At 38.9% G+C, this 14,413-nt stretch overlaps 3 protein-coding genes across 6 annotated transcripts in view; 2 read left to right on the top strand and 1 right to left on the bottom strand.

The window, feature by feature from the left end:
• The window catches only part of LOC114156967 (myelin-oligodendrocyte glycoprotein-like), a 1,059,483-nt gene that overhangs the window by 393,285 nt on the left and 651,785 nt on the right, over window positions 1–14,413 (top strand). The window lies entirely within an intron of this gene.
• On the bottom strand, window positions 609–3,807 carry anapc10 (anaphase promoting complex subunit 10). 3 transcript variants are annotated; one of them, XM_028037667.1, is made up of 6 exons: window positions 3,554–3,807; window positions 3,181–3,302; window positions 3,008–3,098; window positions 1,909–2,029; window positions 1,773–1,826; window positions 609–1,039 (listed from the first exon to the last, which is right to left on the bottom strand). In XM_028037667.1, exons 2-6 carry the CDS (start codon window positions 3,293–3,295, stop codon window positions 860–862), a joined length of 561 nt encoding a protein of 186 aa, XP_027893468.1. In that variant the 5' UTR covers window positions 3,296–3,302; window positions 3,554–3,807; the 3' UTR covers window positions 609–859. The 3 variants fall into 3 exon arrangements, with proteins under 3 accessions (XP_027893468.1, XP_027893470.1, XP_027893469.1); XM_028037669.1 differs by having other exon boundaries at window positions 1,773–1,823; XM_028037668.1 differs by having other exon boundaries at window positions 3,630–3,754.
• Window positions 3,807–14,412, top strand: abce1 (ATP-binding cassette, sub-family E (OABP), member 1). The gene is made up of 19 exons (XM_028037498.1): window positions 3,807–3,943; window positions 5,830–5,971; window positions 6,051–6,136; window positions 6,212–6,309; window positions 6,547–6,664; window positions 7,184–7,321; window positions 7,402–7,471; window positions 8,560–8,656; window positions 8,731–8,820; window positions 9,523–9,644; window positions 10,217–10,341; window positions 10,907–11,003; window positions 11,074–11,133; window positions 11,205–11,263; window positions 11,340–11,450; window positions 12,104–12,246; window positions 13,262–13,384; window positions 13,828–13,939; window positions 14,023–14,412. Exons 2-19 carry the CDS (start codon window positions 5,869–5,871, stop codon window positions 14,068–14,070), a joined length of 1,800 nt encoding a protein of 599 aa, XP_027893299.1. The 5' UTR covers window positions 3,807–3,943; window positions 5,830–5,868; the 3' UTR covers window positions 14,071–14,412.

Raw genomic sequence — 14,413 nt, 5'->3', positions numbered from 1 at the left:
AAATATGAGAATAAAATCATAATTCTATGACTTTATTCTCAAAAAATAACTTTTCATATTATTATGACTCTATTCTTGTAACTGACAGTGTGTGAAAGTGAACCACACACCACCTGAAAATGTAAGAAATGTTTTGGTCTCCAATCGAGTGAAAACTCTTAGTTTCACCCTGATTTGCTTGACCTTTGCTGGCTGTTAGCTTTAACTTTAGCCATTATTCTCCATGTTAGCTTGACTTGCTGATTTAGTTGTCTTTGTGTCAGAAGATTAGAATTACAGGCAACTGCAGACAATAGTTTAAATTTGTCAGGTTTATTGAAAATACAGTTTATGGATCTTTGTTTCCTGGCTGGAGAGGCTGTTTGGGATATATGAGCAGAACCTGGGCTATTTCTACTCTATTTTTATTTTTAATACATTTGCTAAACACTCAAGAACTATTTTTCATATTGTCTTAAAGGTGAATTTGTGTGTTTAGGTTTGAGAAAAGAGATTAATTTAATACAGTTTGGCACTCTAGTTCATCTGGATTAGAGAACCGATTCTCTGTTGATCTGGGATTATAAATTTTAATGTCATTTATGTTTCACTCATAAACAAGAGTCACATTTTTGGTTTGACAACATTTATTTCACAGTTAAAAAACAAACCCAGAGGAATTGTTGGCACAAGGGTTTCACTCCAAACTCAGTTTCAGTCCCTCATTAAAGCAACTTTAAATATTGGCAACCTGAAAGATCCCAACCCAATCATAACCAGTGAGAAGCCGATCGGTTGAACCTGTCGGTCTTCCAGACAAGCAGCTCAGTCTCCGTCTTCTGTCCTCTGATCCCGAGAGTCCTGGATCGGCCGGATCGGATCACCTGATGGTGCGGTACATCATGAAGTCCACCGTGGTGCATCGTGGGAACTTGCCGATGGAGCTCTCCTCCACGGGCGTGTAAACCTTGATCTGCCGCATGTGCGTGTCTCTGCCGTTCTGGTGGTTGGCGAGCACGGCGATCTGGATCATGAAGGTACTGATTGGTTCGTTTGTTCGCTGAAAAACACAGAAATTAAAAATTACACACTGAAAAAAAACAACAGAATAAACATCAAAAATGAACACAGAAAAACTTCACGGATGCTTTTAATTTGTACCGTGGTAAAAACAAAAATCTAAATACTAATGTCTGAAAGTTTTGTGCTGCAGAACAACACTGCCGCCAGGTGGTGAAACCCGGAATTACATCTGTTTGAGTTCAGGAGGAAATAAAATGCAGTTTTCAGGTATTTAAAATAGTTTCAGGAACAACTGAGATAAAATAAACAGATAATTCATGGAAATAAAAATTTAAAATACAGGGTTTGTTTTGTGCAAATAAGTGTTAGGGCCATACTTAAAAAAAAGAAGATAAAATTAGGAAAATTAAGTTCAAGTAACATGACAATAAAGTCAGAATATTTTGAGAATAATGTAATATTACGAGAATAAAGTCATAAAATTACAAGAATAACGTTGTAGTATATTGCTTTTTCTTTACTTTATTCTCATACGACTTTATTCTCGTAATTTTAATTTTTATTGTGCTAATGTGGCCTTAATAGTTTGTTGCAGTTTTGGACTGAAAAAATAAAAACAGATTTAAATCAGTGGCCTTAATCACAGATCTCTTCAACCATTCAACCCCTTGAAACATGTTTTTATATTTAAAACAGGCAGAAAAAAATGGTAAGTTTTGCACCACTTCTTGTTTTCGCTGAATCCAAAAACATGATCTGGATGTTTTTACCTGATTTAGTAGAGAGATGTGAATCCAGCCGCTGGGCTCCACCATCTCCAGCTGCTGCAGAGACGAAGATGAAACAATTGGACGGGTTTAACATCCAGCAGCTGTGACAGTCTGAGCCGCAGAAACACAGACTCACCCTGATCTCCTGAAGGTTGTGGAAATTGTTGCCCACTCTCACAGAGATTTTACTGGGCGTGTAACTTTCATCTGATTTATAATCGGCGTAAATACACAACATCTTCACCGTCGTCCTCCTCCTGCAGACGACCAGAGGACCAATCAGAGGCAAAGATACGACAGAAATCAGAAACGTAACAAACAATAACAGTAAAACTACAAAACTCTGCTCTAAAATCTGCTTTTCTCTAAAATTTCAGAATACGTAGAATAAGTAGGACACGTAAGCATTTGTGCTTGAAGTTAAAAACTGCTTGTAGCTTTTTCATATTAAATAAAATCAAGTTTACACATTTTTCTATTTCTGCCAAAACTTCCCATAATTTTCTTTAAACAAATACATGTCTAAAAAGTGTGGCATGCATTTATTTATGTGTTAGAATGGCCCAATCAAAGCCCAAAAGCTAAATCCAATAAAGAATCAATCCAGTGTGACTGAGCTGGAGCTGTTTTACAAAAATCTCATCTGCTGGAGAAAAATTCCAAAAGATTTGTAGCTGTAGCTAAACGGAAAGGTGGTGCTACTGATTTAGAGCAGCATGCCACACTTTTCAGATTGTGTTATCTTTTCCCATGAGTTCACAATTGTGACCTACTTTTAGTTGAACTAGCACAAATAAATCCCAGTATAGTATATACAGGTTTCAATGTGACAAAGTTTGAAAAGTTATTGTACGTGAATATTATTTTAAAGCACTTTAAGTTTAAAAGATTGAAAGAAATTATTCAGTAATGACTCAGTTACCAATATTACATATTATAATAATGAAATCTTAGTCTAATTGTTATTTTCTTATCGTTTTCCTTCTGGCTAGATGAAAGTTTTGACAACTTATGTAGAGATTAAAAGAAAAGCTACAAACTTTAGTACAGAGTAGAGTACTGACAGTGATGTATTGAGATTATTTGTATGTATAAATGTACATTCAACATGATTTATAACAGATTTTTAACAATTTTACACATAAATAGGGAAGGAACTGGGTTTATATAAGAGCCAGCATGAATCTGAAGTAAGAAGATACCCGATGTGATTGAGAAGGATTTTCCAGAAATACCTGAACTGAATGTTGACCAGGTGCGGCTGGGATCCATCTGACTGCCAGTAGGTCTCCAGGTTGTCATCCCTCAGCTGATCCACTCCAAACCCTGCGCACAGGACGCGTGTTTTCCACAGAAAACACTCCTCTAAATGTGTGTGTTCCTGTAGATCCGGTGCAGCGGTTCCTACCTGGTTTACAGGAGGACAGCGACCACACCGCCTGGGAGCCGATCTCCCGGACCGTCCCGGTCCGCTCAAGCTGCTTCGGGTCGGCACCGGGTGGGGTCTTGCTCGGGGTGGCCATCCTGCAACTATGGAGACGGAAGAGAAGCGATATGTAGTTGCGTTTTGCTCCAATACGCAAAGCGAAAGACGAATTTTTTGTAAATTTTTAAAACTAATTTACACATAAACTACTATAAGCACATTAGATGATCAGTTTCAGGATCTGAACACGCTTATTAAGATATTGCGAACAATTCGCCATGTCAGATATAACTACCAACCACTTGTTTCGACCGAAACACCAAATAAACAAATTGCCGCAGAGAGCGGCTCGTACCTGAAGTTTTCACACCAAAACTCCTCTGAAACCGCTAAAACTCAGTTTAAAACAAAACCATCCCAGCGGAACTCACAATAAGCGTTAAATATATTCCTCAAAAGACACCGTGTCAACACATGAGATGGTATTTTATTTAAAAACTTAGGAAAAAAAGCCTAAAAGAAATTATTGCTGCTATTTTCCTGCTCCTGCTCTGCGTCGCTTCTTGTAAACGTCACAACAGCACCGCGTCGCACCAAAATGTGCGTCACTCTCGCCATCTTTCCAGCCGGCTTCAAGTGAAACACGTTGCTGAGGAAAAAAACAAGTTTTACTCCCAAATATTTGTTTCTAATCGGCTGCTATACTTAATTTTCACCGAAGGCGGGTTAGGGGAGCCGAAGAGGGGTGAGTTTTCAACCTGTCACCCAGGATTTTGTTTGGCTTTCTCTGTTTGTTGCTGTAGAATGAGCAGCTGTCACGGTGCGGGCCTCAAGCTAACCGCTAACTGTTAGCGTCCCCTGCTGACTGTATCTAGTCACTCTTTCTAGCTTTGCTTTGAGGATTTAAAATTGATGATTTATCCGTTTTAATTCTCAATGAGAGCTTATTGATTAGCAGAAACCAAATATTTCTTACTAGGCTGTAAAAACGGAAGGGTAATCTCCCGAACTCCGCTTGGTTTCCAATGAATTTAACATTATATTCACAATTTAACAACCTAACATATATATTAGAGCACATACTTCTGTGTTTTAACAAGCAACTGGATCAGTTGATGATTTCGGCTTATGTTTGATTTGATATTTGTAAATGGATTCTGGAGTAAATCCACCTCAGATGCTGGTCGCCACCGCCCGTCACGTTTCATTTGGACGCAGAAAACCTGAATGCGTCGTCAGTGATTCGGAGTTAAATGTTGGTCAATCATGTCTGGTGGTTTTGAACAGTTACAGGCCCGGTCCAACATGCAGGCGTGACGCAGGCTGCAGAGGAACCACCAGACGTCAGAAAGAAACCGTTTAGTGTTTGGGTTTATCAGAACCGGACAGGTTCAGATGCTGCAGCTGAAAATCCTGATCGAGCCTAAAAATAACTTTCCTCTCTGTCAGGGTCTGAACTAAGAAGCTGCAGGTCAAATTTTGAAGGATTTGGCATCAGACAATCTGGTTGAAACACATTAATGTTCATCATGCTGGTTTCTTCCATCTGTTCCTCCCGGAGTTCAAGCTCTTTGAAATTCTTAAATTTCCCCTTAATTTACTCATTTTAGATTCTAATATTCTCCCAGGAAAAACTAACGTGTGTTTTTATCTTTCAATAAATGTGAGGATCTATTACCTACCACAAAATAAATGTAAATTAGGGCCACGACCAACAGTTATCGTATCAATCAATCGATTATTAAGATGATTAATCAAATTTAAAAATTGGCACATAATGTAGATTTTTCATTTAAGCTTTTCTTAAATATTATAGTATATTAGGATACATTTAAAGATGCAAATAAACAAATAATTTATTTTTAAAATAAGAAAATAATGATTTATTGCCTAAATTCAATAATATATTTACAGACAAGTTATTGTTTTTAATCTTAAATGCAAAATAAATAAATTGTATAGTTTTGGCTTAAACACTGTTCTGATTACGTTGTTCTTTAGAGTCTGTATAGTCCAGTTAATGATTAATCGATTACTAAATCAGTTGATTATTTCAATAATCGATTAATCACGATTAATTGTTTTAACCCTACTGTAAATGCAGGTCTATCATTCATTTTTTACATCGTCTAAATGCACAAAACCTGCTCATTAACTCACAGTGACAGTCTTCAGTCAGAGGCCTCAGCAGGAGAGCTGTAAGATCTACAGACTGCTACAGGAGATTATTCCTGTCATCAGCCTCTACAGCAACTCTGAGGAAATCTTAAATGAATATGAGTTATAATATTAAAAGTTTAATCTTTAATTCTGTGGGTCATAAACTGTTGGACTCTTCCAGTTTTTCCTGTTTTATTGAATGAAAAATATTTTACATCCAGCTTGAATTCAGTTGTTTTGATTCCTATATTAGTTTCCTTTCCAACTCTTTGATTTTGTTTCCTGTTCTGTTAGTTTAGCTCTTCTTTTTTTAGCGTCGCTGAGTTAAATAGAGGAAGCCTGAGTTCAGCTTCACACAGACCTGGAATCAGCTGAATGGAATCAGCAGTTCTGTCTCTGCTGCTGCAGTAAAGATTAAAGGTTTGAATGTTTTCCTTCGTCTTCTCTCCTCTGTCTGCCTCCTCCTTCCAGCTCCGTAGGCGCTAGCGTCCGTCATTCCAGCCCTCCAACATGGCGGATAAGAACACCAGGATCGCCATCGTCAACCACGACAAGTGCAAGCCTAAAAAATGCCGTCAGGAGTGCAAGAAGAGCTGCCCGGTGGTCCGCATGGGTGAGTGTTTGGACACCGGAGCGCTGTTGTTGTTGTTGTTGATGCGGCTGCAGGAAGCTGATGAGCTGCGTGTTTGCAGGTAAGCTGTGCATCGAGGTGACTCCTCAGAGTAAGATCGTCTGGATCTCAGAGTCGCTGTGCATAGGCTGCGGCATCTGCATCAAGGTAGCCGCACACAGATTGGATTGTTTGTGTGTGTTTAGTCAGGTTTCTTTTCCTCACTCCCTGTTGTCGTCGTAGAAATGTCCGTTCGGAGCGTTGTCCATCGTCAACCTTCCCAGCAACCTGGAGAAAGAAACGACTCACAGATACTGTGCCAACTCCTTCAAACTGCACAGGTACGCAGATTACTAACCATCACAGCTCTGATGTGGTTGATTGTAACCCAGCAGGATCCGCCAACCGGCCCGTATATTTACAGGCTTTTTGGTCTTAACTTTAATCCAAGATGCCTTTAAAAAGGCCATAAAAGGTCTTGATTTTGCTGACAGTCTGGTAAATCTCTCCTAGTGATTCGTTTCCTTGCAGGATGAGTCTGAAGATGACCTGAGGTTTGTTTCTGCTTGTTGCTGCAGGCTGCCTATTCCCCGACCCGGAGAGGTTCTGGGGCTTGTGGGGACCAACGGTATCGGGAAGTCCACGGCCCTGAAGATCCTGGCTGGGAAACAGAAACCCAACCTGGGGAAGTTTGATGTGAGTGTTGGAGCCGTTGGTTTTCACATCTGTCTCTTTTCTCCTTTCCTTCGTCTCCTCTTTAACATTTTGAGCAGCAACATTTTTTGTCCAGTGTGACAGACATGTAGAAATGTTATGATATCTTTAAAAAAGTAAGTTTATCATCTCTGTTGGCAATATATTGGGCAGCTTTAACTACCATATTTTCCAGACTATGAGTCACACAAATTAAAAAATTTCTCATGAAGAGGAAAAAAGCATGTATGAAAAAAACTGTGACTTCTAGTCCAGAAAATACGGTATTTGGTTTCAGTTTGTTTATGATAAGAATGAGGGTGGAGGAGCTTTTGTTTGCTAAAGATAAGATTCATGTTTTCATATATGGAAGTAAAAACATAATTTTAGTAATATTTATAATGTTGATCTAAAGTCTAATGTGACAGATGTGTAATGTTGGCTCTCTCACTAATTTATCCTCCATATATTTTCATTTTCTTCCAGTTTTTGTAATTTTTCTCGTATTTTTGTGCGCCTCAGAACCCTCCAGACTGGCAGGAGATCCTGACCTACTTCAGAGGTTCTGAGCTGCAGAACTACTTCACTAAAATCCTGGAGGACGACCTGAGGGCCATCGTCAAGCCGCAGTACGTCGACCAGATCCCAAAAACCGTCAAGGTCAGTGAAACCGGCAGCCGCTTCAGTCCAGGCTTCGGTTCGCTTCTCCACCTGCTGTAATGACTCGTTTCCGCCTGCAGGGGTCAGTAGGGGCCATCCTGAGCAGGAAAGACGACACAGACACTCAGGACATCATCTGCAACCAGCTAGGTAGAAACCTTCATCCATTACTGGACCGCTAGCCTGTTAGCCGCTACAGCTAGCGACGCGCTACTGCAAACTGTTCCAATGTGGGATGAGTAAAAATGGTCGTAGCTTTTTTGTTTATTATCGGATTTCTATAAAATATGAGAAAATGGCTGATGTTTTAACGCTTAAAACATGTTTTCTCTCTGGATATAAATTGCTAACTAGTTTTTCTGTCAAGATGCAAGCAAGGATTATGCAAATTTCTCTTTTAATTTGGTCAATAATTTAATAATTGCTGCTGTAGGAGAAAAAAATACTTTATTGATCTCCAATGGGAAATTTATTTGTTCACACAATCCAGTGTTAAATATTACTAAATATAATATAACCACAATCTATATGCAATTTTTGAAAAATATATAAAAGTTATATTGTAAGATATTAAATATGACTAAAATATTACATGAAATAAAATAAACCATGTGAGCTACAGTTTGTTTCAAATGGAGCAAATAAAAAAATGAACAAATGTGTAAATTAAAAATTAATACATTTAACAAATCTTGTAAATTTTTTAATTTGGCAAATTTTAATTTAAATTAAATTTTTTAATTTAAGAAATTAAATTTTTTAAATTCAATATAAAAATAGTTTTTTAAGTGCAAAGAATAAAATTAAGAAATGTATTTTTTAATTTAACAAATTTGTTAATTTAAACATAATTTTTTTAAATTTAAAGATTAAAAAATTTGTTACATTTTAAAAATTTTACAAATTTGATCAAACAAACTACAGTTCCTGTACTTTATAATTTCATTCTATATGATTGTTTTTAATCTTGTGACTTTCTATGAACCAATTAGTTCAGTCTTTAATGTTTATTGATTTGATTATCGATTATTGACTTATTAGTGGCTGCAGACATGAAAATGACAATTACATCGAAACATTTCATCTCTTCTTCAGATTCTTTTCCTGATTGCATCTTTTTTTTCGACCACCATTATTCATGTGACATTAATATCAATCAAAGGAAGCCTTTGATTAAAAATAAGGCTGAATGTTTGATATTTTTATTGATTAAAGGAGTAAAACTCTTTTCCCGGCAGATCTGACTCACCTGAGGGAGAGGAACGTGGAGGATCTGTCCGGAGGAGAGCTGCAGAGGTTCGCCTGCGCCGTGGTCTGCATCCAGAAGGCCGACATGTGAGTCCGACTCGGGTTTCTAACTGGACCTCAGAGCCGAGCCCGGACCTGACGGTTCTGTTTTCTGTTCTCAGCTTCATGTTCGACGAGCCGTCCAGCTACCTGGACGTGAAGCAGCGGCTGAAGGCGGCCATCACTATCCGCTCGCTCATCACCCCCGACAGGTGAGCGGCCCCTGCAGGTTTATACGTAGTTCTCATGTGATGTCACTTCCGGGAACTTTGTAACTGACTGCCATCTTGGTAGGCAGTTGCTGTGACAACAACAAGCAAGCCACAAGCTTAAAATTAGCTCAAACAGTTTAAGTACATTACAACTGTTATTTGATCACAATATTTGAGTACTTTATCCACCTCTGTGTAATGCTAAGATAAACATCAGTGATATTTACTGTAGTACTTACTGCCAAACTAGCTAAATTAGCTTAGCTAATGTAGCTTTTATCTGCTAGCTAAGAGGGTCATGTAGCCTTCGTTTTATTACATGAACTTACTCTGCCAGTCACCAGAACCTTGTTATTCACACAGAGTGTTTGTACGTCCTTTATTAATCCATTTAAACACTGATTTCAGGCGAATCTCCACTCATGTTCATTAGCTAGCTAGCTAATAGCAGGTCTGACATATTTTCCTACTGCGTCTCATTTGGGTTGATCCCAACAGCAGCCATTTTATTTCTGTCTTTATCTCACACATTGGTCAAGAGAGTCCACACATATATATATTTTTTGTTGATCTTGAAGCCATCGGTCTGCTATGCTTTGTGCTGCGCTTGCCTACCAAGATGGCGCGGATCACTTCCGGTTCAGACTTGTGGGATTTAAGGTTTTTTGTATTCTGCTTTGGTTTAATAACTCTGTGCTTCAGGTACATCATCGTGGTGGAGCACGACCTGAGCGTGTTGGACTACCTGTCAGACTTCATCTGCTGCCTGTACGGCGTCCCCAGCGCCTACGGGGTCGTCACCATGCCCTTCAGCGTCCGGGAAGGTCAGACCGAAACGCCCCGTTAATGTCCGACTGTCTGGGTTCAGATATGAAGGCACAAGCAGAGAAACTAAAAATGATCAGCAGATTTGTTCATGTTTACTTTGATTTTTGTTCAGACTATCTAAAACATTCCACACCAAAGCAATGCAAGAGGATGTATGGAAAGCCATTAATCTATTTTATTCATAATCTTTCTCTGATTTTGCTTTTGAATTTGAGGCCAAATGAATTGAACAAATGCTTTATTTTATAAAAACAAAGATGCCTGTTGGTCCTGGACCCTCTGAAAGCTGAACTCTGACCCCACAGACATATTTTAATAAATCTGTAGAGACACTTAATTAGGCTCTACGGTCAGAATGGAAGAAGCTCTGGTGCCAATTTAGCGACTTTTCAAACCATTCTACTGACTGAACCTATTAACTTCAGAAATTTAATAGGTTACTTTAACCTGGAAAATATCTATATAAAAAAGAAAACATATTTTTAAATTCTTTAAATAGGAATCTGCTCTAACATGGAGGTTCTAGCTCTTGAAGCTCATTCTCTGTCTTCTTCTTTTAATCTTCCAGGTATCAACATCTTCCTGGACGGTTACGTTCCCACGGAGAATCTCAGGTTTCGGGAAACATCGTTGGTCTTCAAAGTGGCAGAAACGGCCAATGAGGAGGAGGTGAAGCGGCTCAGGCATTACCAGGTGAGTTTATACTTCAGTTTATGCTCATTTAGTTCTACACCGACTCTCCACTTTCATTTAGGACAGGCCATAAATAGATGTTATCAATTAACCCAATCTTTGGTTTTTGACATTTTAATTCTTGGAAAATCTCCTTGTCAGTGTGGCTAGGGCGGCCATCTTGTTTTACAGCTTATATTTATATAAACTTTGAATTCATGTCGACTCTACGATGGAATATCAGGGCCAGGCTGCGACAATTTAGTTTGAATTACGAGGATAAAGTTGTAATTTTATGAGAATCCAATCTGAAAAATAACAAAATTAAAATGAGGAATGTTGAGAATGTATAATTTGGGATAAATTTGACCAATATGTGATCTTTTAATACATCAGTATTGAATTAGCATCAGTAGTAGGACTTTATGCAAACAACTGAATCTATTTTTAAAGATCTAGTGAGCTTATTTCTCATTAAAATAAAATGTTTCCAGTAATTTTATGTTGTTCTTTCTTTAATCTTGACACTTTGTGACCCTCAGAAATCCCAGATTGTTCCTAACATGAGGCTGTTTGTCGGTTTCAGTACCCAGACATGGCGAAGACGATGGGCGAGTTCACTCTGGACATCAAAGGAGGAGAGTTCACCGACTCTGAGATCATGGTGATGCTGGGAGAGAACGGTAAGCTGCTGGTTCGGTTCTGACCGGGTCCTGACCGACCCACAGTCCAGTAACCTGATGCTGTCTGCAGGCACAGGGAAGACGACCTTCATCAGGATGTTGGCTGGAGGACTCAAACCTGACGGAGGAGGTGAGTTTTCCTCCACATTACTGGTAAAAGATCTTTTCTGTCTCATGTTTGACCTTCCTGGCGTCTTTCAGGGGAAATTCCCATCCTGAACGTCAGCTACAAACCTCAGACCATCAGCCCCAAGTTTAAGGTGAAGCATTCAGCAACTAAAATAAAAAATAGAGTTTTTTTTAAATCGGCTAAATGTTTCATGTTTGTGGCTGCAGGGTAGCGTCAGAGCTCTGCTCCACGAGAAAATCAGAGACGCTTACACGCACCCGCAGTTCATCACCGACGTCATGAAGCCGCTGCAGATCGAGAGCATCATCGACCAGGACGTAAGAACTGCAGATTAAACGTCACACAGTAAACAAACTTAGTGAGGAACGTCACCATCACGCATAACGAATGGTGGTTGTTCATCTTTCTCTAGTCATTATGGAGAAATTCAGCTACAAAGAGGAGAAACGTTGGTTCAGGGAAAACAACTGCAATAAGAGAGAGGTGCCATTTTGAATCATTGTGATTTAAATATAGAAAACTGGGCTGAATAGACTAACATTTGACTTTTCTTCAAAACTCAAACCAATCTAAAATAGATCGCAAGGTGAAATGATCAACAGGTCACACAAAAACAAAGTAAACATGCTAGCATTAGCATGGGGCTAAAACATACAGGAGCAAGAATCTGTTTTGAGTCAAATAGCTGCTTGTGAATTCATTACTACTTCAGATCGCATCTTTTCAAAATAGTATAGATTTGTTTCAGTATGATCAACAAGTCATATAAAAACAAAGTAAACATGCTAGCATTAGCATGGGGCTAAAACAAACAGGAACAGGAAGCTGTTTGTTTTGAGTCAAATTGCTGGAAAAGTCTCACTGCTCTGGTCCTGAACACCTAAAATAGACGTTGCATCTTAAAATAACTCGTAGTAAAGAGTCTCCTATTGGGTTAACCTTCCTCCTCCTCCTCTTCCTCGTTCTCCAGGTGCAGAACCTGTCTGGTGGTGAGCTGCAGAGAGTCGCCCTCACGCTGTGTTTGGGCAAACCGGCCGACGTTTACCTGATCGACGAGCCGTCTGCGTACCTGGACTCTGAGCAGAGGTTGATGGCTGCCAGGGTCATCAAGAGGTGACGCACAAACACTCGGCCTCTTCTGGTTCACCTTTCCTTCAGAAACTGGGCTTTTAAACGGCTTCAGCTTTTAGAGATTTATTTTATTATGTGGGAAAAACAAAGAATATCAAACCCATTTGAAATAAAATGGGATAAAATGAAAGTTTTCTTCCACAACAGTTTGAGTTTGTTGAAATATTTCCAGGTTTAGTTCCTGTTTCACCATCTGAATGTTTTTGGTTTTACTGTTTAACTTCTAGCAAAATATTTACCACAAACTCAAAGTTAACTTTAGTGTTTAAACTTCCAATATGGAAGGAAAATTTGACTCTGGAAACTGATGGAACCTGTAGATTTACACCAATAATCTAAAACAAAATGTCATTAATAATTATTTTATTATATCCTGTTAAGTTTACTAAAGTTATTTTATTTTATTTGCTGTACGGAATGCTCTCCCTGACACAATTTGCTGTTTTTCTGTTTAGCAACATTTTTGTTTCACCTTCTTAGATTTTTGTTTTAATCTTTTATTTATTCACTTTTTAAATTATTTTTTATCCATTGTAATTGCTTTTGTTTTTCTCTTTTTTAGACCTTTGAGATCTCAAGATGTAACGGCCATTATAAATAAATCCTACTATTACTGTAATAATAGTTTTATTAGCCATTTTATTTTAAATGGCTAGTTTTCTTTCACACCATATTTTGGACATTGTAGTTTATTAATCCTTTGTTAAAATATGAATTTATCAATTTCAGGGGAAAAAATCTTCAAAACCATCAAATTGAGAAATGGATCAAACTCGATATTTAAATTAATCATTAAAAGTATTTTAAATATTCATTCAGTTCTGCTGTAGTTGGGTTATTACTGTATTTCTTTAGTCAATTCAAGTTACATAATGCTTCAGAATGGACAGACAATAGCAAAACTTTGCTACTGATGATAGAAATGTGTTGCTCTTATATTTGTCTTCCTGTTGGGGGCGCTGCTGTTTAACATTTTTGCTGTTTTTTTTTCTCCCAGGTACATCCTTCACGCCAAGAAGACGGCGTTTGTGGTGGAGCACGACTTCATCATGGCGACATATTTGGCCGACAGAGTCATCGTGTTCGACGGTATTCCCTCCAAGAAGACCGCGGCTAACACGTAAGCTCCGCCCCCAAACAGCAAACGTTTGGATCATGACCCCCCTAACCTAACCTAACCAGCTGAAAGCTAACCTTATACCATCTGATTTTAGATGGCCGTGAGTTCTGTGGAGGAAAATCGTATTGTCAGATAATATAGTAGGACTTTATTACGAGAGAATATAATTTTTTATTACAATCCTTTTGATTATAAGGAAATATGTAATATTTTATTCCCACAGTTCTTATGGCGTCTTTTCTTAAACTTTCATTTTTTTGCTTGAAGAACAAAACAGTTGAATCAGAAAATGAGCATCAGAAATACCATTATAATCAATTAACTTTTATTGTCTTTTAACTATAAACTCAGATGAAAAATTTCTGGGTCTCATTTTTTTCTGATCTTTTTGAGGCTGCCATTTTGAAACGTGTTGTTTTTAAACCTGAATGATTCTCCTTCAGGCCCCAGAGTCTTCTGGCCGGGATGAACCGCTTCCTGTCGCTGCTGGAGATCACGTTCAGGAGAGACCCCAACAACTTCAGGCCGAGGATCAACAAGCTCAACTCCATCAAGGTGAGCGACGCCTCTATGCAGACGACACTGATGAATATGAAACGTCGCCAAAAATAATTTCCTTCCCTCCTCGTCTTTTCCAGGACACGGAGCAGAAGAAGAGCGGGAACTATTTCTTCCTGGATGACTAAAGCCGCCGTCCGGCGTGACTGACTGCCACCTCCCGGCTGCGGGCCGTCGCCCCGGCAACGCGTCGCCTCCACGTTTACAGCCGGGCCGCGTTTCACCCCCAACGTGATAAAAAAACAAACATAAGAATCAACAAAAATAAAACGCATCAGCCTTTCTGTACAGAGCTGCGTTCAGTATCCAGCCATGTTGTGACGTGTCAGATGACGAAGAAGTCTGCGTGGCGTCGGCCCGACCGTGTGGGCGGAGCTAACCAGGCAGCGGCGTTGTGGAACATTCAGCAACGTATTTTATCACTCATGCATTTACAAGTCATAATAAAAAGACGCTTCCGGACCTGGAAAT

The sequence above is a fragment of the Xiphophorus couchianus genome, chromosome 14 (assembly GCF_001444195.1).
Source record: "Xiphophorus couchianus chromosome 14, X_couchianus-1.0, whole genome shotgun sequence".
NCBI lineage: Eukaryota > Metazoa > Chordata > Actinopteri > Cyprinodontiformes > Poeciliidae > Xiphophorus > Xiphophorus couchianus.
This window is presented reverse-complemented; position numbering and strand designations above follow the sequence as displayed.